The sequence below is a fragment of the Thrips palmi genome, unplaced genomic scaffold (genome assembly GCF_012932325.1).
Source record: "Thrips palmi isolate BJ-2018 unplaced genomic scaffold, TpBJ-2018v1 HiC_scaffold_19, whole genome shotgun sequence".
In the NCBI taxonomy this organism is placed as follows: domain Eukaryota; kingdom Metazoa; phylum Arthropoda; class Insecta; order Thysanoptera; family Thripidae; genus Thrips; species Thrips palmi.
In genome coordinates this window covers 1,285,569-1,307,034 of record NW_023144628.1, presented here as the reverse complement: position 1 = coordinate 1,307,034, position 21,466 = coordinate 1,285,569, and the positions used below count along the sequence as shown (strand labels likewise).

General features: G+C 46.3%; 7 protein-coding genes across 13 annotated transcripts in view; 4 read left to right on the top strand and 3 right to left on the bottom strand.

Annotated features, from left to right (window-relative positions):
- Positions 1-1,039: 1,039 nt before the first annotated feature.
- On the bottom strand, positions 1,040-7,569 carry LOC117646619 (lactosylceramide 4-alpha-galactosyltransferase-like). Of its 5 annotated transcripts, none has more exons than XM_034387677.1 (7): positions 7,425-7,569; positions 2,601-2,705; positions 2,386-2,512; positions 2,114-2,305; positions 1,809-2,032; positions 1,535-1,719; positions 1,040-1,435 (listed from the first exon to the last, which is right to left on the bottom strand). In XM_034387677.1, exons 1-7 carry the CDS (start codon positions 7,443-7,445, stop codon positions 1,174-1,176), a joined length of 1,116 nt encoding a protein of 371 aa, XP_034243568.1. In that variant the 5' UTR covers positions 7,446-7,569; the 3' UTR covers positions 1,040-1,173. The 5 variants fall into 5 exon arrangements, with proteins under 5 accessions (XP_034243568.1, XP_034243572.1, XP_034243573.1 ...); XM_034387681.1 differs by having other exon boundaries at positions 7,385-7,522; XM_034387682.1 differs by lacking the exon at positions 7,425-7,569 and adding an exon at positions 3,355-3,464.
- On the top strand, positions 3,671-5,349 carry LOC117646623. The gene is made up of 2 exons (XM_034387690.1): positions 3,671-3,837; positions 4,860-5,349. Exon 2 carries the CDS (start codon positions 4,861-4,863, stop codon positions 5,074-5,076), a length of 216 nt encoding a protein of 71 aa, XP_034243581.1. The 5' UTR covers positions 3,671-3,837; position 4,860; the 3' UTR covers positions 5,077-5,349.
- LOC117646618 (AP-4 complex accessory subunit Tepsin-like) lies at positions 7,566-9,769 on the top strand. Its single transcript, XM_034387676.1, has 9 exons — positions 7,566-7,822; positions 7,917-7,989; positions 8,116-8,207; positions 8,288-8,449; positions 8,535-8,703; positions 8,785-8,979; positions 9,050-9,191; positions 9,267-9,380; positions 9,458-9,769. The coding sequence occupies exons 1-9, from the start codon at positions 7,781-7,783 to the stop codon at positions 9,744-9,746; spliced, it is 1,278 nt and encodes a 425-aa protein (XP_034243567.1). The 5' UTR covers positions 7,566-7,780; the 3' UTR covers positions 9,747-9,769.
- Positions 9,770-9,815: 46 nt separating this feature from the next.
- On the bottom strand, positions 9,816-11,730 carry LOC117646620 (developmentally-regulated GTP-binding protein 2). Its single transcript, XM_034387683.1, has 7 exons — positions 11,530-11,730; positions 11,203-11,360; positions 10,949-11,119; positions 10,716-10,859; positions 10,374-10,639; positions 10,057-10,258; positions 9,816-9,974 (listed from the first exon to the last, which is right to left on the bottom strand). The coding sequence occupies exons 1-7, from the start codon at positions 11,591-11,593 to the stop codon at positions 9,888-9,890; spliced, it is 1,092 nt and encodes a 363-aa protein (XP_034243574.1). The 5' UTR covers positions 11,594-11,730; the 3' UTR covers positions 9,816-9,887.
- A 184-nt stretch (positions 11,731-11,914) lies between these two features.
- LOC117646622 (protein chibby homolog 1) lies at positions 11,915-12,765 on the top strand. Its single transcript, XM_034387687.1, has 3 exons — positions 11,915-12,262; positions 12,350-12,465; positions 12,565-12,765. The coding sequence occupies exons 1-3, from the start codon at positions 12,085-12,087 to the stop codon at positions 12,652-12,654; spliced, it is 384 nt and encodes a 127-aa protein (XP_034243578.1). The 5' UTR covers positions 11,915-12,084; the 3' UTR covers positions 12,655-12,765.
- Positions 12,766-12,856: 91 nt separating this feature from the next.
- LOC117646621 (DCN1-like protein 3) lies at positions 12,857-16,691 on the bottom strand. Of its 3 annotated transcripts, none has more exons than XM_034387684.1 (3): positions 16,535-16,691; positions 15,836-16,065; positions 12,857-15,749 (listed from the first exon to the last, which is right to left on the bottom strand). In XM_034387684.1, exons 2-3 carry the CDS (start codon positions 15,915-15,917, stop codon positions 14,959-14,961), a joined length of 873 nt encoding a protein of 290 aa, XP_034243575.1. In that variant the 5' UTR covers positions 15,918-16,065; positions 16,535-16,691; the 3' UTR covers positions 12,857-14,958. The 3 variants fall into 3 exon arrangements, with proteins under 3 accessions (XP_034243575.1, XP_034243576.1, XP_034243577.1); XM_034387685.1 differs by having other exon boundaries at positions 16,427-16,658; XM_034387686.1 differs by having other exon boundaries at positions 16,431-16,658.
- A 1,226-nt stretch (positions 16,692-17,917) lies between these two features.
- The window catches only part of LOC117645704 (rap guanine nucleotide exchange factor 4), a 60,916-nt gene continuing 57,367 nt past the window's right edge, over positions 17,918-21,466 (top strand). Inside the window, exon 1 of the mRNA XM_034386035.1 lies at positions 17,918-17,989. Coding sequence (XP_034241926.1) covers positions 17,952-17,989 — 38 coding nt within the window. The 5' untranslated portion in view covers positions 17,918-17,951. The remainder of the gene's footprint in view (positions 17,990-21,466) is intronic.

Here is a 21,466-nt window from a genome sequence, read left to right as displayed (position 1 = left end):
ACAGAGCGACGAGACAATCCTTCGGACTCAGGCGACTCGGCGGCCCAGAGAAAGGCCCGCACTTTTCGGTCCATCTCGGCGGGTTGGACGTTGGACTTCCCCGTGGTCTCGTCGTCTGGCTCGGCGCGGGCCGCTGCAGTGCAGAATCCCCGCGGGCCGAGTGGCGGTCGCGCCGCGAACTGCGCGAACCCGCGTCCTGATGACGGAAGCTGGAGAAAACATTGCCGGCTGCACCTGGCGTGCTGGCGGCGGCCTGGCCGGCTTGCCGCTGGACATGGAGGGCCTGGAGGATGAGGGGTGGAAGCGGCGGCCTTGACGTCGAGTCAGCGACCCCGCCATGCTACGCCATGCCCCCGGTATTCCTTCCGTCGCTCTGTCTCTCTCTAACCCCTACGAAGCGAGCCATGGGTGCGACAGCCACGCGGGAGGACGAGGACCCGAGGACACAAGGGCACGCACGGGACGGGGACGCCACGCCGGTGCCGCGCACGCATCGCGAGGACGAGGACGCACCTCTCCGGACACGGCACGGCAAATTACCATACCGAAGCACTGCCTGATGTCTCCGAACGAAAACGAAAGAAAAATTTGAAACCCGGAAGGCAGGCGGCGTACCTGCTAGCAGTACGCACCTGAGTCATTCCCTCCGTCTGAGTGCGAGCGAAAAAGGCTACGGTGGTTCGACTGCAGGAACGAGCTGAGGGGGACACAACATGCGTTCTCGCTCGCCAAAGCCAGAGGAGCCAGAGGCCAGGGCGTCAAATGGGATGCCTACCCTCACGGGGCAGGAGCCTCCACTGGAAACTCAAGCTCTGTTGGCCCGGCCGCACGGCACGGCGCGAACCGTGAACCGTGGCCAGCCGGGCGCCGGGCGTGCCCACACTGCCTTCCGTGTTTCGGCGTTTCGCTGGCATGGAGGGGAAGGGAAGGGAAGGCCTCGCCGATCAGTGCCGTGATAGCGCACTTTTCAGGTTCTACTTGGTTTATTTTGTTTCTTTGACTTAAAAAAGGTGGCAGTGGGTCAGGGACAACAACACAATGTCCTTCCATCAGAATGTCACCTTTTATTATCATGATAAAATAAAAGAGTCTGGGAATAAAATACAGAGTACAAAATATTGGTATCACAGGTCACACATTAAAAGCTACAATAAGAAATAAATAACTCCTTTTTCAAGCGACACTAACGGAATTCTTAGCATTAAATATCGAATTGAAGTCACTTTTAACACTTTTATTTATAGTCAGTCTTTTAGAAATGCAGTCAGCACCATGGTGCTCTCCTTTGTCATGGCAAACAATATGGACAAGTTTCAGATTTTTGGAAGTAAACAGCAAAGTAAAAAAATACATAGCGTTTATATCTTCATTGTTGTGCACAGCAAGTTTTGCTGCCTCAAGGAGTGCTGGACCAATTCTCCTAGATCGTTCGATTCTGAAAACATCAGGATAAGAAAAGGAGAGACTTGTGGTTAAACTCTTTTTTTTAAATCACTATCCTAAAAATTAAAAAGAGAAGCAAATAATATCTTACCTGTGATCTAAATTCCATGTTGAAAAAACTATTCTGGCTTCTTTGCTTTCATATGGGTTGATAAAATGCTTTGCATTTCCATTTGTTGCCAAGGTCTCCAAGTGCTGACAGTTATTTTCATTCCATTTTCCCTGACATTTGAACTGTCCATCTTCATCACAGTAGCTTTTCAATGGTCCCTCATTCTAATTTTTTTTTAAACGGGACAAAAACATCTTTGTAAGGACAGTCCTAGTTTTAAACCAGCACAAATTATAAATCATGAATAACTTACACTTGAAAAACACCTGCTGAAGTAACATCCAAAATGGTTGACTTTCTTCAAGCATTCTTTGAAATGGTTGAATGTGGCATCAAGTTTGGCTCGAGCTTTAGAATCTTTAACATATAGAATTGATTTTTTTATGTCATCTTGGCTCTTGTACAGGTATCCACGAATTCTTTCCTGACTTCGCCTGAACATAAAGTCTTCTTTCGTCAGAGCTATTGTCTCTAAACCTGAATACCAAAGAAAGGGTACAATATGGAGAAAACTGAAAAGAAAAGGAAATTCATTCACATTAATATTTTTAAACCTACCTTCAAACCATGCAGGGTCATCATCACGTTTGCTCAGCTTGGCCCTTTCCTTAGTTGATTGACACTCTAGAGCAGATGAAACATCTCGTATCTTGGCTTTGAGGTCTTGACTTAGGAAATCAGAGGCTAGTTTTCCTACATTTAAATAATCCTTGTGCACGGCACAGAGCATATTATACAAAAGCTCATATCCTGGAAGGGAAGAGACTGTTTTAAGGATGTTTCTTTAATTTTAAACATTAAATTGAGGGAGTTAAAAATATTTTCTTTACCAGTGGCAACCTGCATATCAGCAGGCGATAATATGAAAATGGTTTGAGGCGCAAGTGTTTTGAAGTAATCGTTGTCATCAACAATTGTACCATCTTGTAATCGAACCACAATAGAAGAAGAATCCAACTGGAAAAATATGGCAGAGAAGACTAAAATTTGAGCCTTAAATCTCTACTGAACCACAGAAACAAAGAGAAATGATAATGGAAATCACCTTAAGCTTCGAACAACCTTTCTCCTTCAGCTGTTGGAGAGTTTTGCAAGCAATGCCACAAATCCGAGATCTGCTCCCATCAGTTACTTTGTAACCATTCATTTCCTGTGCAGAAAAGATATGCCAAAACTTTTTATATAAAGAAACAACTGCTGTCCTATTGTTTTGTGCTAGATTCCATGAACAATTGTGAGGTTACATCTGACAATAACAGGTTGAAAGCCACGCTAGCAGTTAAAGTGGGGGTCACAGAGTGGCAAGTACCCAATTGAGGGAGGTTACCTTCTAGACATGCCCTGATGTAAGGGACTTTAAATGCAAAGCTCTAAAACAGCTGATAATGACAGCTGTGACTGTTTCTGCTGATGCCGCCTTTGTTTTGAGGTCGCTAGCCTCGCGTGAGGAGACGCGCAGGCGAAGTAGCGCCGAGGCAGTGTGCGAGGCTAGCCAACACCCACGCAACTAACGCCTGCGCGCCCGACCAACCTCTGCCCTTCGAATTCGAAGATAAGGAGAACCTGTTTGATTTTCATATGGGTCTCAATGTGTTCTGTACCAAGGAGAGTTAGAATTTCACCCACGTCATCAGATTACGAGATTAAGATTCTTCTCGGTGGGGTGCTCAGACTGCGAGGGGAAGGGAGAGGGGAGGGAAAGCCAAAGTTTGGAACCCGCCGCCCCACCGAATCACTGTAGGCTGCACCACCAACGTCTGCTTATCTATCGGGGAACGGAAGCGTCAAAAACACCCGACCTGTGCCGCTGAGCCCTGACGTCCTGTCAGTGGCGTAGCTCCGATACGCTTCGCTGGGCGGTGGCTGCATGTGCGTAGGGCCGCCGGGGCCGCCAGGTCGGCGCGGCCAAGTGGCCGAGCCGAGGCGTCTCATGAGGCGTGGCGTCTTATGGAAGACCGGACCGGCTTTGGGAGAGGAGGGGAGGGGCAGCACCTGTGAAGGCGCGTCGGCAGGGCGGGGCAGGGCGCCATGCTGTCATCCACGGCCCCACAACAACACCGCCGCCGCGCCACGGTCGGCGCAGGGGGCCGCCCCGCCGCCTCACCCGGCCTCGCCGCAGTCGAGTCCTACCCACGGCGGCGAGCACAGCGACGTCACCTCGCAGCGGGCCTCACCGTCAACACCGCGCCCTCGCCGACACCGCCGTGAAAGTGCAGGAGGCGGGAGTATCCCGGACACAGAGACGTTCCATCCCATCGGCCACAGCGGCACCCTCGCGCCAGGTAAGCGGCGCTGGGCCAAGCCAAGGGCCAAGCTTGGTGTTCAACAGGGTGGGCCACCGGGCGGCCGCCTCCTTATCGCCGGCACGCCCTGGCCGTCGGCTGGCCGTCCGAGGCCCACGCCGTCATGCAGGGCTGCTCGCAGGGCGCGCCTTCCGGTGCCAGTGACACGGACGCGGGGATAGATTAGGGCAAGACGGCGGTGTGAAGCCCGATTGGAATGTTAGACAGCAGCGACGCGCCACGCCCGGCCTGGCCGTGTTGCATAACGCACACATGCCGGACCGTATTGGGGATAGGGGCGTGGGCAGCGGGGCGTGGGCGGGGCGAGGACGGAGGACTTCAGGCAGCCCGGAGGACTTCCAGGCAGCCCGGAGGACTTCCAGGCAGCCCGGAGGACTCGAAACTCGAAACAGGCTCCGGGACAAGAGAAACACTAGACCCATACACCGTTTCCGGCCACGTTCGGTCTGGGGACTGGTCAGCTAGACACAGGGCGCGGCGCGATGCATGTAACGGGACTCTGCGTGTGTGTGTGTGTGTGGGACACGTGGGCAGCGTCCGGAATGCACCGGCTCCGCCTCCCTCTGTGAATGCTCAATGAAGACGAGGAAGACGCTAGAAACGACCCCCCCCCCTCTTTCTCCCCAGTTAAAGCAAACCGAGCCCGGCCCCCTTGTTTTGGCGCCACGGTCGGTTTATTTTGGAGCGCGGCTTGGGTCGCGTCGTCGCGTCCCCTACGTGGGGCTCCAAACCGGCCGGCCCTGCTAGCCCTGCTCTATTCAGAATGTCGCCTTTTCAGCTTTTTCTCCTCCCCCCCCCTTCTCTCCTCATACTCACTCAGTGCTCAGTAGAGGGGGAAGGGGGCAAGCAAACCAAAGACTTCCCTCTTCGCGAGCAAGTTCGATGAAATTTGTAACAACTTGAGCAAACTTCATATTTTTAACTGACGTTCTTGAACAAAATTTCATGTCTATGGTGTCCTAGTGGTCATGGGCTCACTGAGTACTTTCCTTTTGTTCCAGGATGAGCCTGTTCAACGGACTTTTCTGGCTGCTGGTCTTAGTTCTTCTATCATGGTGGATAGCTTGTTTCTGCTTTTTCCCTTATGTTGTAGTAAGTGTTCTTACACCCTGCATTCCTGGCCTAAAGGCATTGGCTGATATACTCCTAGCAGGAGTGCAGTTTCCATTTAAGTGTTCAGACAACATGGTGAACCAACGCTCTTATAATTCATATTAATGTTCGTGCAGCACATTTTTAAAAAAATCGCCATAAAAAGTACCTTTGAATCTGGTTCACGCTAGAAATTGATGACCCTCTTCCTAGTCAATAAATACCTGTTTGAACCAATAGCTGTAAAGCTTCACTAATGAAAAACAATGTTACAACACCCAATGTAAAATCACAAATGTTTTCAATTATGGTTGTGTATTCATAATATTTTATTTTGTGTGTAAAAATATGTCATTTAATTGCATAATGAGTGAGGTATGAATAAAGTTAACTTTATAAGTACTGAGTTTTAATATCCATCACGTGCAGAAAAGAATCACATGCACAAAGTAAAAATGCAACAAATAAATAAGTACAAAAGTGGTTGGCTTGAAAAACCTCAGAAATGACAATAAGAACCCTTGACTAGATTCATCATATAATATCTACAAAGTATCAAAAATAAATAGTAAAAGCTAAGCTGCTGTCTACTTTGGTTGATTTAAGACTAAGAGTGTCTAATATTACTATAAACAAAGTGAGATGCACATAATTGAAAAAAAGAGATTCAGATTCTCTAAGGAAAAAATCTTTGTTCTAGAAAACTGAAGTACAAGTTGCATAAACTTCAGGACAATGCTGAGCAGCAATCAATGCATAAGGCTGTCTTGAACCAACAATCACATTTTTCCGCACGCTGAATTTATTGGAGAGGTGAGCAGTGTAACTGTCCGTATGCATTTTCATTGTGATTTCACTTTTATTTGCCTGGAAGAAAATTGTTAAAATTGATTTACATGTGTAAAATATAATTTTATCTAGGGTATATTGTATTAAGACAGAAATAAGACTGTGTTTAAAACCATATCTCACATTAAAGTAATCTTCCCATGCTTCAAATGATACAGGGTAAAATGCTGAAGGTGGATGAACAGTGAAGCCACCACAATGCTCTGAAGTCATATCTTGAACCTGCATAGGAAAAAAATGTTTCCCTAGATATTAAAATGTGTTTCAACTTCATAAAAGGAAGGGTGATAGCCCCTCTCCCACCATAGAATGGATATTGCTTAATATTCTGATTCTTGGAACTTCTTACCTTTTTGACATGACAGGTCCGCTGCAGAACTCTTGTTATCACTCCTGGACCATTGTAGCCCCAAGAAGTTCCACTGAAAGTATTGCGTAGCTCATGCAGAAATGAAGCTGCCATTGTTCGTCCAATATTTGATGAGTCTAAGTTAATTACACCAGCTCCAAGAGCTCTTGGTGATTCAGCACCAGCACAATTCTTTAGCTTATGAAGCGACCTGAATACAAATTAATTGATCTACTGTTATTCAATGTTTGTACTAAAATTATAACTAAGGATGAATTTGCATGAAAAAGGAAAAGAAGCACTTACTTTAATACTACTACATCCAGGTCAAGATATGTACCACTGTACTTCCAAAGAGTCAGGTACCGCATCACATCACTGGCATGGGATGTGGGCCATAGACTCTTTTTCAGAGCCTGCGACTTGTACCATTCCTCCAAAGGTGTGTTTTTGACGTAATGCTCCAAATTAACATGCTTAAAACGTATATTAGGATATGTCAACAAAGCCTGAACAGCTAAATTTTTGGTTTTTGAAGAATCTTTTAATCTTATAGGGGATAAAAATAAAACATTGACTTCAGCATTTGGATTTGCTTTTGCAGCGGATTCTACAGCACAAGCTTGTCTAGGAGTAAATACAAAATCTCCGTCTCCAGCAGCGGAGGAACAGGATGTCTCATGAAAAAATATATTATCTTCTTTCTCAGGAGGTACGTCAGATATGTCTTCAATTTCATTAGTTGTGGAGTCATAACATGTAATAGGGGCAGCATGGCCAGTTTGCAAACCCATGTTCATTTGAAAGATCTTATACCACAAGGTACTGTCAAGCGAGCTCAGGCAAAAAGTTATTAGCGTAAGCACAGATGCTAAAATTATGAACAGCCAAATTGAGCGGTGTCCCATAATGAAGATCTTCCCATTCATCATGGAAGTCCAGCAAATATTTAATTACAAAGAAAATGACACCCAACAAAGTTGTATCATGGCATACAGCTGAATTACTTTGGTTTGACTTTGTCTGTGATTGACACCATGTACCTTAATCTTGTCATTTCCTATCAAAATGCATAGATCCTATCTCCATACTTGAGTTTTAGGACACTACTCTATACAGCATGCAGTCAATAGCTGAGACCTGAAATGGAGTCAAAGTCTCCACTCATGACTGGGGTTATGATTTCTTGTCAACGCCCAACACCACCAGACGCACAAAATCACAACAAACGTGTACCTGGTCCACCTGGCGGCCAGCTCCGGAACTACCGTGTTACCTCAGCTCTCTCCGGCACCATGGAGGATTCTCCATGCCGGCACGTTATTTAAGACTTTACAACTGCTGCACACCCTAGGTTTCTAAGGTCACACGCTTCCAACGCATGGAGATTTAGCAGATTAGCGGCTTTAGCTAAATTAGCGAGCGAAAAACGTTTTTACCGTTTCTCATCCTACTCTCTCTTCGGCGCCCTGAATAGCAATAGCAATGTAAATTCATTGTGGGCCCCCAGCGCAGCAGACAACTTCTGCAGACCAAGTTTTGCATGTGGAGGTAGTGAAAGTGTATCTTTTTCTCCGAATGCCATTGATTTGCAGTTTTATCAACTCATAAAAGATTTAAGGTATCGAAAATATGCTTTCACAATTAGCTGGGAAGGCTACTTTTGTAAATTATGTAAGTGAACCTTTGTGAACAGGGAGTGACAGTACGTTTGTTTGTTATTATTATGATAAACATTTAGAACTTATTAAATTATTCATTTTTGTAGCTTCCTCGTTTGACTCAAGCAACATCAGATGATGGAGAACCAACTGCTGGTTACCTTCTCGAGGAGATTACTAGTATCCTTAACAGGTGGCTGTAGGTTAGCATTCCTTTCACTTGACAGTTCCAATACCTAGCAGAATGATTGTCTACTGAGTTCCCATAGGTCTTCTCATTGTGTAGTTTTCCTTACATAGAGACAGAAATCACTTTTCAGTCAGTTGCCTCAAGTCATCAACTAGTTGATTACCTCATTCATCGATTGAACAAGTCTTCAACACAAGTAAAAATTAAGGTACATAGAGGATTGTGTAAGTTTAGACAAACCTCTTTAACTCTCAAAAATTTAAGACAATTCTCTAATGTACATTACAGGTGCTAAAAATTATGATTTATGTGATAAACAATGGTCACTTGAGTTTTAGACAACAGCTGCGACAGCATGATGGGTCTATTAAAAATGCCACACTTCACAGTGGACCGGCTGATCCAATGTTTGGGAACACCCTTTATAAAGATGTTCAAAAATTGGCTCAGGTTAGGTCAATTCTAAAATATATTCCTACAGAAAAAGAGCAAAAAATTAAATCCAACAAGATTTTAACTTTTAACTGTTTTTCAGGATACTTTAGATTCATTATTTAATCCTGAGACAATCAAAGAGGAAGAAACTGACCCTAGAGCTCTGTCACCAATTGAAAGCCAGCCAACATTCATGAGTGGAATGGGAGCTACAGCACAATCAAATGGAAAATATGAAGGGTTTGGAAATGCAATGAAGGAGCGAGAGGGTATATTTTTCTTTCATGTTCTATAATTTCTCAACAATTAACGACTGTCTGTCTCAAGTTAATTCTAACTTCCTCGTTCAGGTACAGTCACAGACAAAATGCTTGATTACTTGGGACGTCTCATCCATCCATCAGATGATCAAACAAGTGAATTTATAAGAGCTGCACTCCACAGTTCACCAGGAGACTATCAGCCTGTCGCAGTCGCTGGGGCACTCACAGATCCCGTGTTCACCGCTCCATTGCCCATGCCTTCCATGGCTTCTTATGTAAAAAGTATGACTATTCTCTTTTTAATGGAATTTTTCTATTGCCCATATTGAAAATTTGCTGTGATTGTTTGCAGGTCATGTGCCAGGCCGTGCTGGAGGAGGTTGGGAGTCCGATGAAGACAATGAAAATGAATTTCAAAACTCATCAGGACCTGAGGCTGCAGAGATACTACTGGGAGATCCACAGACAGAATTATCCCTCAACCTTCAGACACAGTAAGAATTAACCAAAGTAGTGATCTCATTTGTCTTGCACTGTCACCATTCCAATAATTCCCCCCTCCCCCTTAGGAATGATGCAGTTTCAGATGACAACACTTTTCTTGAAATTCAAGACGTACTAAATAAGTTTTCCCAAGCCCTCGGCGTGCCTTCAATAGATGACCTTGATGAGGTGTGCGCCAAGTAAGTACATACAACTGATCCTCCTTGGCTGTGGCTAAATAGTTGAGTGTAAATGTAAATGTATCATAATGCACCAGGTGCGCAGCCATTGGATTATCTCAAACTTGGACTGCTCTTCTTCGAATGAATCTGTCCAAGTGCACACATCAAGATGGAGTGATGAGAATTTTACTCCTTTGGGAATGGCTCTATCATTATGATAGTTCAACTCAGCAGGCACTTATACAAAATGGAGCACAAGTGCTAGATGAGGTCATGGCAAATACTGCTATTACAGAGGCCTCATTGTCTAAAGTGAAGAAGTTGAAACTCCTGCTTAGGCAAGTTGTGAATGATTCTTTGAACACCGCCGTACCAAAGAGTTAGAAAATAAACCTTGTAAAAAACTATTTCTTCTTTTGCAAACTGAGGATCGTAGGGCATATTTAAATAACATTAAAAGATAGAGAAACATTTATAAACAATGTGAGTCGCATTATAACCAATCTGAAGATGGCATAAATCAGATCACTTCTTTACCACTTGAATAACGTCTTCATCAGCCATCACATGACTACTTCCCACTCTTTGAGGAGAGTATTTGGTGCTGGTACCCTAAAACAGTAAATATGACACATGGAAGCCTCACTAAGTACAATAATACCAATAGCTAAGAACTCAAAATTGTTATACACACCCAAACAAGAGCATATTTGAAAGCATCTGCAAGAGTTCTGTGAATGGCATGGCAAACATGTTCCACAGTAACACCCCGACGTAAAATCAGACAATCATCAAAATCTGGTGGCTGCCCTGGCTTTTTGGTGTAAACTCTAATCAAGGCCAGGTATTCCCAAAGATCTTCCAAAAGCCCGTCCAGGTTTAGCTTTAAATTGCAGCTGGATGAAACAAAGAGACAAAAGACAGATGAATTTTTAAGAAATGTAGAGGGGAAAAAACAAAAATACAGCATTATACATAAAATAGGAACATTGAAAAGGAGGCAAGGTTTACCTGACAACCACACTGTTGGGACAACGAGCAATCCTATCGACCTCTTCAATAGATATTTGATCAACCTTATTGTAAACATACATGCATGGCAGATAAACTCGATTGTCAGAAATTACATCGATTAGTTCATCAGCACCACAATCTTCACGGAACAATACTTGAGCATTAAATATCTTGTACTCATGGAGAATCATCTGAACCATTTTCTCATCAATTTTAGTGAGAGGGCATGTTGAGTTAAATGCTATGCCACCTCCCTTCTTGATCTAGAAAATTACAAAATAGAATAGAGGCAAAGCAACTAAGGCACAAAGGAGGACAATCTAGAAGCAAGCAATTTACTTTGAAGTAGATGTTTGGTCTTTTCTTGTTCAAACGAATCCCAACAGACTCCAACTCTTTCTCTAGCAGGGAACGGTGGACGTCCTTCTTTGTTGCATCTAACATCATTAAGACCAAATCAGCTGTACGGGCAACAGCTATAACCTAAAACCATCCAAGAAGTGTGACAAATTTCTGTATAACTAGTTGGACAAACCTGGACGTGACAGGTTGATAGTTGAGACATGACATACCTGTCTACCTCTACCTTTTCCCTGAGCGGCACCTTCAATGATCCCAGGCAAATCGAGCAGCTGAATGTTTGCCCCCCGATACTGGATGACTCCAGGAATACATGTCAAAGTTGTGAATTCGTATGAAGCAGCTTCACTTTCAGTTTGCGTTAGTGTACTTAGCAATGTGGACTGGGAAATAGAGGCAAGAGATGTTAGAGACAAAAAACAACAGACAAATTGGACGAACTTCCAAAGGCGAAAGATTGTCAAACCTTTCCGACAGATGGGAAACCAATCAGTGCAACTCTGGCGTCACCAGATTTCAATACATCAAAACCTTCTCCCTTTTCAGATTTCTTCGATGGCTCAAGAAGTTGAGATCGATACTTAGCAAGTTTAGCTTTCAAAAGACCCAGATGATACTCGGTCGCTGCAGGAAAATCATAAAAGGTTTAATGGTGTACAACCTTAATAATATAACATTATATCAACACAAAAAGCCTTTCCAGTGCATTTAATGCTGAGGGTAAGAGGGTAACGTCACGCAAGAAATATGGAACCCGGCAAAACCTTTTCCACAAGCCCATAACCAATCTTACCTTTGTTTTTTTGGGTCCGAGCTATTTCTTTCTCAATTTCAGATATCTTTTCCAAGATTCCCATTTTGCTCGAATTTTAATGATCCTCAACAGGTCCAAAATCGATGACAAAAACGACAAATACACATTAAAGCTGGACGAGTTTCATTCAAACAACACACACGAAGAGAACTTCAAAGTACATGCTGGCTGCTGGTCACCCTGCTACCTCCCTTATGACTACCTGACATGTATGAAGCAGCCCTGTAAAAGGTGAAAAGCACAATATTGCTCGTTTATTGGCTTACTTGTGCGGTAGAAGCAACACATGGGTTTAAAATTCAAAATGCGTTGAAAATATTACTACGCAGTTCTTGGAGACATTAACAATAGTCTTTACTGATGGATGAATAGCCAACATAAAAAAAGTAAATAAGCGTAAGGGAGACATCATACAATCTCTCAAACTGGAGGAATTTGACAGATCGAACGAAACGTGTTCCGAATTCCTTTTTCCTTTGCCAAGGGATGACATTATAGCCCAGCACTCTGAGTCTCAATTAAATTTGTCTTGAAATGCCTCTATTCCCAAATAAGTTCTCCCCGAAAAAGATTCCAGGGCGCAAATTGGACCCCGACTCTTCAAGAGTAGTTGATCTGTCAAATTCTTCAGAATTTGGTTCAGAAATAGGTCCCATCAAGCTACGATTGGGAGATCAGGAAGCAGTCTTCCAGGATGGTCAGTGGATACCAGGTAAGTGAAAATAAAATTGAAGATGGTTTACTTACAAACTTTAGAAAGACAGAGAATAAATCAACGACATGCAATTTAATTGTACAGAAACAGGCCCTGTGAGTGGAAAACATAAAGAAAATGAGAAAATGCGAAACATTATTAAGCGTCTAGAGGATGAAAATAACATGCTTAAACTGAAGACTGAAATATTGTTAGATATGGTAAGTACTAAGGTCTGAGTAGAGCATTTCCTATCTTGGCGAGTCTCGAGAGGAAACTTTCAGTGATCCATTATACGAATTATTCGTGTTTGATTTTAGCTGACCCAAACTACAGCTGAGTCTCACCTTCAATCAAAGGAACTAGATAAACTGAAAACTCTGGGAAATAGGTTACCGACTAAGAGGTAACTCTCTCTATTGCTGCGGTGTGAACTCAGTTACCTATTTATTTTCATGATTGCACCTTTGTTTGGTCTCATCAGTCAAATAGTTAATAAACCAGATAAAGTTGTTTCAAAATCCATGTTTCATTTAAATTTTTCAATCCTCTTAAAATTTCTAAACAACAAAAAAAAAATTGAGTTGGGAAATAAATCATATAAGACACACATGATAAGATTGCTTTAATATTAGCAACAGCTTCAGCGGATGAGTGGAAATTACATCACATTGTGCTGCATTAAAATAAAATAATCAAGAAAGATGTTAAGTGGCACAGTAAAATCACAATTAAGAACGAACTGAAAAGTCGACTGTATAATGTTGTCATGCAGAAGTCAGTTTAAACTATGGTACGGTGAAAATAATCCATTAAATCAGCATATTTTAGGTGATGCCTTCACATTAAAAAACAAATGAGTAGAAAAATGAACAGTGGGCTTTTTAAATATGAAAGAGACGTAATGGTCACAGTACTTTTAACAGTGGAATAGAAGCCCCAATGAGCCCAACGAACAGGAGATGCATAAAATCACAACTATAAGATACAACATATAATAGAATACCTCTTAAGAGTGAGTTAATTGACTAAATTTAATTTTATCTTAAGATGCAATAAGATGATCTTTTGAAAACTTAGTTTGGTAAGCCCTTGACTCATGGATAAGTTGAGAGATAAGATTTAAGCAGGATTTATAGATATTATAACATACATAACAAAGAGGAGAAAATTTAAGACATACACCCTACTGAAAATAAAAAGAAAAGGATGTGGAACAATTTGCAACTGTTAACTTCCTGTCAGCACAGGATCCAAGAATCTATGCTGTGATGCAAATTACAAAAGAATCTGATAGTACCAGGTGAACCATCAGACAATACTGAGTCATCAACATGACCATCCACACAATTTTAATAAAACAAAAAACAAGATGGAAAAAAACAATTACAAAAACACATAATCGACCTTGACAAGAATGTTCAACAACATATGGCAGGGCCACACTTCCCAATTTGATCAACTATCAGATATGGCAGTAAGGTAATTTTTAATTATTTTTATTTCAGTTGAGTGAGCAAGAGCAATAGAAGATGTTAACCGCACTCACAGTGTCCACTAACCAGTGAAAAACTAGCAATGAATTTAAACCATATATTGCATTTAACAATTACTTCACATCCAAAAAGTTTTCAGTCTTCAACAATGACACATATAAAATATAACAAATCTGTGAAAAAGAAAAAGAAAATCGTTTTTCAAGAAGGACTTGTGGCCCTATCTGGGAGTGGGTTCAAGCTAGAATTAATGACTGCCGTGGAGTTGTGTAGAACAACATGGGTAATTTGTGTTGTCTAACTGCATTATAAAATGACAAATAAAGAACCTAAAGAAGAAGAAAGATAACAAAGGCAACTTTTACAGAGAAAATTTAGAGCCTTTCTTGATGAAGAACTGGCTCCAGTTGCCTTAAATAAAACAAATTATTTTTTTTCCCAGTCAAACGCGTCACTTAGAAATTCATCAGTGCAAAAAAATTAAAAATAAATGTAAAAGGAAAACCAGGTGGAATCAGGCAAATAACATAAAATTCAAATTCACAGCCATTTCAAAGAGAACTCTGCACCTGGGCGAGTAACACACCTAACATCAACTACATTAGTCGTGAACTGCCATAATTCATGTCCTGAAAATTAAAACCGATTGCGTCAAATATTCATTACGGTTTTTCATAACACTTTCATCAAGAAAAAGCTTACTTGACGTTTTTTCTACGTGCCAACATGTTTTAGACATATGAGTGTCAGAGAAAGCCAATTACAAACAACCAAAGAGGGAGAGGAGGAAAACAACTCAGTCTCATATCAAATGTACATGAAAATTCAAAATAAAAATGACAAGGCTTGTGAAATTTTTACGAATAAAGTACACTTGCAGTCTTCAAACAAGTCAAAAATCTGCTAACGTCTTCTATGACCAAAAAAATGACAATAAGCAGATCATTAAGTACATGAGTGTTTCTACAAACAAAAGGATAATATGCATTCAGTCATTTCAAGTGGATGAAAACCACCAAAGCTAAGTCAAGATAGTCAACGTCGTTTCTGAAATTGCAATATGTATGCCTCAAGGTAAAAAAATTAGTCAATGTGCATGCTACTAGCATGCTATCTTGGAAGGTGATTGCAACATAAGCAGATACAGTTTTCAAATTCACTGGAGTTTGAAAAGGTAAAACGACTGAAGTTCCAATAAATATCTACAAACAGAAGTTGTTATCGTTCACTTTCTTTGATTACATTATCAATCCTATCCTTTGAAACATTCTGATTTGCAGCATCATTCTCATATTCAACAAAATCATCAAATAGGCTAGGCCATGCTTCTGTGTCATCGTAGCTACTTAAATCATCACCAACAGTTTCAGCAAAATTGAGAAACATATTCCATGTATCTCTGGGAATACCCCTAACATGGGGATGGGATTCAAGAAAATGTAGCCATCGAGGTAAGATGAGGGGCTCCTTTCCTGTGAAAACTAACTTCCACAAACAAATAGCCATATCAGAGGGCAGAATTCTTTGACCTCGAGTGACATCCAAACCAAATCGGAAGGTAAATCTATACAAATCTTTAAAAATTTCTGGATCTTTACTAACTTCAAGAGCAATGTCAGGCAAGCGCTGCTGTATTCCTTTAATAGAGTCAACATGCATATTTTTACATCCAGTAACAAATTCAGATCTAGTAAATTGGCACATTTGTTCTGCATTTAGTCTCCATGCTAAAATTAATACCTTAAATTCATCAGGAGATAAGTCTAGGTCAGAACAAAGTTTTTCTATTCCATCAGCAAGGATGACATCTTTGTTAGGTTCTTTATATGCCTCAAAGAGGTTGTTGATCTTAACTTCAGAAACTTCCTTTTCTCTTCCAAGAGATCCAGGCAACAGAGAACAGAACGTCCGACTAGGCTTGTCCCCCATTGGTTTAATGTTACCATTCAATTGAGGCTCAACTGTAGTTAGAGGAGTAAGTCTTTGCAATTCTTCTGGCCTAGGGATATCTAGGATTAAAGAAATAAATTGTAAGTACATTATCTTTAAAAATGACTCGCAACAAAATTTTAGATTGCAGACATAAAATACAAACCTTCCTTGACTTTTGCAATTGATGTATCTGCTGGCCGAGGAGGAGGAGCGGGAGTTTTGAAGCAAGATAGGCAGTTTCCCATTGGAAATGAACTCTGAGTTTGAGTTTGGTGAAAATGACAAGGTCAGTGCTTCCTCAGCTGGAAGCCAGCAGACACAATTACTGTCCTTCATCAAGAGGCTTATTTCATCTCATATTAAAAGTGCAGAGGAACGGCAGTTGAAAAGAAACTGGAAATGGGAAACAAAGAAAACTTAAATAATACTATCAATGTAAGCAAAGAATAAGAAACATATAAACCTTGAAATACACAATACACTACAGTGAAAAGGCACAATATTATTAAGTCAAACAGGCACTCAGCCAACAGAAAACATTTGGACTGAATATGGTTTAAAGCAAAACCAGAAAAACAAGTATGCCTTGTGAAGAAGGTAAGGTTAGTTTGATCAGAAGGCAATCTCTTCACTGAAGATGCAATAAGGAAAACAAAAACACAATAATCTATGAAGTTAGGTGTGTCCTACGTTCATATAGTAACAGTTTCTAAATTTATGAAATAAAATAGAACCGTATTTCAATAATATGTACCTACTGACAATTGACAGCCTCATCCTTCTCAACCACATTTAAAATATCTAGGCTCATATGGGAGAGGAAAGTAGCGGACCCTTGTCTCAAATACGTCCAACAAATTACCTTTCAATAAATAATGGGTACCGCACACTATTTTGTAGAACGGCTGCAGGATAAGGTATTGTTGTATTGTTTCCCCTGCCCTTTTTCCTTTTCACCGACTCAGCAGCAAAGGGCCCAAAGCGCAGGGTTAAGTTTGATAGCTATTGGTATTGCTATAGCTCTGGCACGTATTCGTATTCCCAGCACGAGGCTACTTGAGGTTGGGTATGAGAGGCAAAACGTTCGGAAAGCCGAAGGGTGGGGAGGAGGGTGACGGTGACGGTGAGGGTGAGGAGACAGTGGTGGCGGTGGGGAAAGCCCAGCCCATTTGAACTAAACAAAAGGTGAAACAGGTTCATTATGTCGATGAAATACTTCCATGGAATGAAAATATTTAAATTTCTTCAACTTATCATTGTGACATACATAATGACTCAATACACGATTGTTAAAATTTCTAAATTTAGATAGGACCCTTTGATCAAGTTTTGTGACTCGAATACGATGTGGCGGCTACGCTGTCGCCCAGCCGAAAAGATAGAAATTTACCGAAATAATGTCGGACCTCACAGATGACCGTGAATTGAGACCCAAGGCTGCTAAGCCACAAAACACCAAACTAAGACAACAATTGTATTTTTCTTAATAGTTTTTTGTGCTACCGAATACCTTAGGAAAGGTTTCTTCCGAAAAGTCACCACCAAAAACAACTTAAGAACGTGACTGCTGCGCACACATCATCCATGCACAAAATCCATAACAAGTGACCAAAGGCATGTAAATGAGAAATACACAAATGAAACGTCTTCAAAATAATAAAATGAAGGGAAGAGTGCGACAGGTGCACCTGTGCGCCTGCCCCACCGGGCCGAGGCCCAGGCTGCTGAGGCCCAGGGGGTCGTGCTCGGGCAAGGGGGCAAGGGGGCAAGGCTCGGGCCGACACACCCCCTGCGGGGCACTACGGCGCGTAGGCCCTTACGCCAAGCCGCGCCGCCACGCCGCGCCACTACGCGTAGTGGGGTGGGGGTGGCGCGGGCCGGGGGAGGCAGGGAAGGCAGTCGCTGTGCGGCCGTTGGCGAGGGAGGGTCCCGCGCGCCGTGTCGCCCGTCACGTGGCTCTGGCTTGGCGTGGCTTGGCGTGGCTTGGCGTGGCTTTGCGCAGCACGGCGTGGCGTTGCGAGGCTGCCCCAAGTCACTTCGCGTTCCGCGGTGCCCGCAGTGCGCTGCCTGCACTCCATCGCGGTGCTCACCGAAACCGATCGGCGACCCCTTCGCTCCCAACCGCAACGCGGTCCTCCCCGCCGGCGTCCAGCTCCGGGGGGTCCCCGTCGACGTCCCGGTTGACGGCGGCGGGCTGCAGGCGCTGCTAGCATGAGGGGCTGCCCGCCTTAGACACCATCACGCCGTCCGCGACGCCGTCCGCGACGGAGGCCAGGATCATGGCGGCGACGGAGTGGATCGCCGCCATCGACAAGAGGTGAGTTGGCGGCCCCGGTGACCGCGTGCTGGCCGCGTCGCCGCGTCGCCGCGTCGTGACCGGCCCGTCGCGGTGAGTCACGTGGTGCCGTGACGGGGCGCGAGTTGCCGCCACGGGGAATTCCCCCGAGTCCTTATCGCAGCGCGTGGGTGCGCGTTGTGCGTGACCTCCACGGAGCGGCGGAGCAGCGCCGCCAATTTCCATGACGAGTGTGCGCGTGTGCGAGTGAGCGTGCAAGTGTGCATACACCGTGTATCGCGCGCGGGGCTGGCGCGGGGCTGGCGGGGCCTCCAGGATCGAGCGCGGGGTGCGGGCCGAAGCAGCGATACCGAGGCGGCAGCGCGGCCGCAGGATAAACAAGAGGAAATAAACGAAGCAGCTATCGGCTGTGTCGCGGCTGTGGCACGGCTGTGCCTGTGGCGCGACAGCGCGCTCCGCTCCACCGAGCGGCAAAGAGACAAGCCCGCGCGCAGATATACGTATGTATGTGTGGTATGTGCATACAGAAGAGAAGAGCAAGCAGCCACTCTGTGTTCCTTTCATCGCTGGCGTCGACACGCCTGTGACGTCACGGCTGTGTATCTTATCGTCACCGCCTCCCCGACGGCGGCCCCTTCGGGTCTCGGCGCCGTCGCCGCGACTCACCCCCGACAGGTCGGACAGGTAGCCCGGCGTGCGTCCGGCCCGTCCGGCCCGACCCCAGCCCGGCCCGGCCTAGGACAACACGCCAGCGAAGCGAACAAGACCGCCAACAAGGGCATCTCGTCTGGGCCGCCGCGGGGCCGACCCGCCGACCCGCCGCGGACGAGGGCAGAGCGAGCAGGCTAGCAGTCCCGGACCGTTCGGCCAAATGAAAACTTGTTGCGTGTCCCGGGCGGCGACCCGCTTGGCTTGGGGTCCGCGCCGCACCCGCGTTGCGAGTGAGGTCGCGTGTGGTGTTCGAGCGCTGTGTGAGTGTTTGAGGGAAAAAGTGTGTGTGAGTGTGTGTGTGTGGGGGGGGGGGCGTGTGTGTGTGTGTGTGAATGAATATAAATGTGTGCGTGTGTATATGTATGTGTGTGACAGGACACTGAAAGCGGCTGATGCTCTTAATTGCTTGGCGTGCCGAGGCAGTCGAGGCGGATGGGCGCAAAACCGTTTTCGGTTTCGTCGCTTCGTGCTGGTGCTACCAGAGAGGCCGCGTCCCGCTCCCCGCCCCGCTCCCTCTTCTCCTGTTGCCTTTTTCATTTTCGGGTGGGCTGGCTGCCGCCACGCTGCCGCCACGCTGCCGCCGCGCACGTGCACTCTGAGAGTAAAATGAGAGTCTAAAAAGAAGTCAGCTGCTGCGCTTCGCATGCAAAATTGGTGTTATTCTCTGCAAGGCTGTTGGTAGGCCATCGCCGATCGGGCCGCCGGGTTACGAGGCAGCGGGGGGCCCGCGCGGGGCGCGGCGGAGATTTCCGGCGCCAAATCCGAGTTGTGACACCGTCGTGTAATGTGAGTCGACGGGGGCGTGCGCCAGCCTGCGCTTACGGCCGGCACGATTCAGCACGGCTTTCATCGGGCATTAACGTCGAGTGTCGAGATCAGTTAAACCCCGCACCTGGCCGTGGCGGGGCGGGGCGGGACGGGGCAGGGCGGGGCGGCGTGTCGCGAGTAATCCATTTATTCAAAGTTGTGCGTTGACATACTGCATAAAGCATGAGCTTGCGACCCCTCCCGCCTGCCCCCGCACCTCGCTCGGCCCTCGGCCCCGCCGTCGTCGCCCCCACCGCTCGTATCTCGTCTGGGATCGGGTCCCCGAGGACGAGGACGCGAGTCGCTCTGCTGGCCGCCTTGACCGCCGCCGCTGGCACCCCGCAACTGGTGGAGGCGCACAGTGGGCCAGAAGACCGTGGAGGCGGTCCAAATCCCGGACAGGTTTTCAGCCCCAGAGTTGCTAAATGGGACTCGAACCGAATGTGTGGTGTGACCCCACCAATGGATTGCTCTCCGGACGAGGAATCCGTTGGTGGGGTCACACGTTCGGTCCCGTTTAGCAACTCTGGAGCTCAAAACGCGTCTAGAGTTTTGGCCGCCTCGCTAGTCTTCTGACCCACTATGAGTGAGGCGGTGGACTACAGCGCGCAACTCGCGGGTGAGGGCCTGGGCCACCAGCCTGGTAATCCCAGCCCGCTACACCGAGTGCCCCGCCGTGGTGGTCGCGGGGTTTTCCACCTCGTCTTCAGCCCGCCCATGCCGTTATAGGGCCAAATCTCTCCAGCCAGCGACCATCTTCCAGGCACGGGCTCACTAGGCACTCTGCCCAAACTTTGCCCTTTCCAGTGCTTTTTGAGAGTCTCTCCTAGGGCCGTCGGCGCGGCCTGCTTGTAGGCCTGCTCGGCCTGCTTGGAGCACGTGGGGGCGGCTTATCGCCCCCTCCCCTCCCCTCCCCCCTCCCCTCCCCTCCCCTCCCCTCCCCTCCCCTCCCCCCGTCCGTCGCCGCCCACCCACCTCCTTGTTCTTGACGCTCTTGGCGGCCACTACAGTCGCGCGCTGTACGTAATTCGCCGTCCGCCGGCCACGCCGCGCCAGCAGACTGAATCCGAGAGTCGCTTTCGTCGCTCTGTCTCTCTCGCACCTTTACACGGGACGCCGCGTGAGTGTGAGAGGCAGGGCCGTGAAAACGACTCTCGGAATCAGTCTGGAGCTCGTTGCGCTGAATCGCGTCTCACATAAAGGATGAAGAACATCCTGGCTGGCTGGCGGCGACGGCGGCAAACGACACCAAAAGAGTCGCCGTTCGTTGAGCCGGGCCGGGCCGGGGCCCTCCATGGTCGTGTAGCTGCAGACTGATTCCGTGAGCGCCCTGTCTCTCTCGCACTCATGGGGCCGCCCTTCCAGGGGACGAGGACGACTCTCGGAATCAGTCTGCTGCTAGCTCTCCACTCGGAGAGCAAGCCTCGAGGAGTAAGGGCGAGCTGCCGTCGCGGTGCCGCCGGGCCTCCTCGACGGCACACCGTCTCCGTCTGATCCTCGTGGGCAGAATGTCTCTCTCTCACTCGCGAGGCGTCCCACTTGAGTGCGAGAGAGACAGGAACGGAACTCTGTTCGGAACCAGCCTGCAGCAGGGCTCTGCACAGTGGGCCAGAAGCCGGTGGAGGCGGCCAAAACTCTAGACGCGTTTTGAGCTCCAGAGTCGCTAAATGGCACTCGAACCGAACGTGTGACCCCACCAATGGATTGCTCGTTCGGAGAGCAATCCATTGGTGGGGTCACCGGTTCGGTTCGAGTCCCATTTAGCGACTCTGAAGCTCAAAACGCGTCTAGAGTTTTGGCCGCCTCCACCGGCTTCTGGCCCACTGTGCTCTGCTGCTGCCGTCGGCTGCCGTCTCCGGAACAAGGCTTGGCGCAAAAACCGGCCCGGCGCTTGAAGGAGTTGAGGAGGCAGCGCGGGGGGAGTCGGCAGAGAGCCTCTCGGGGGCGGGGGTCTTGGAGCACCCCCCTCCCCCTCCCCCT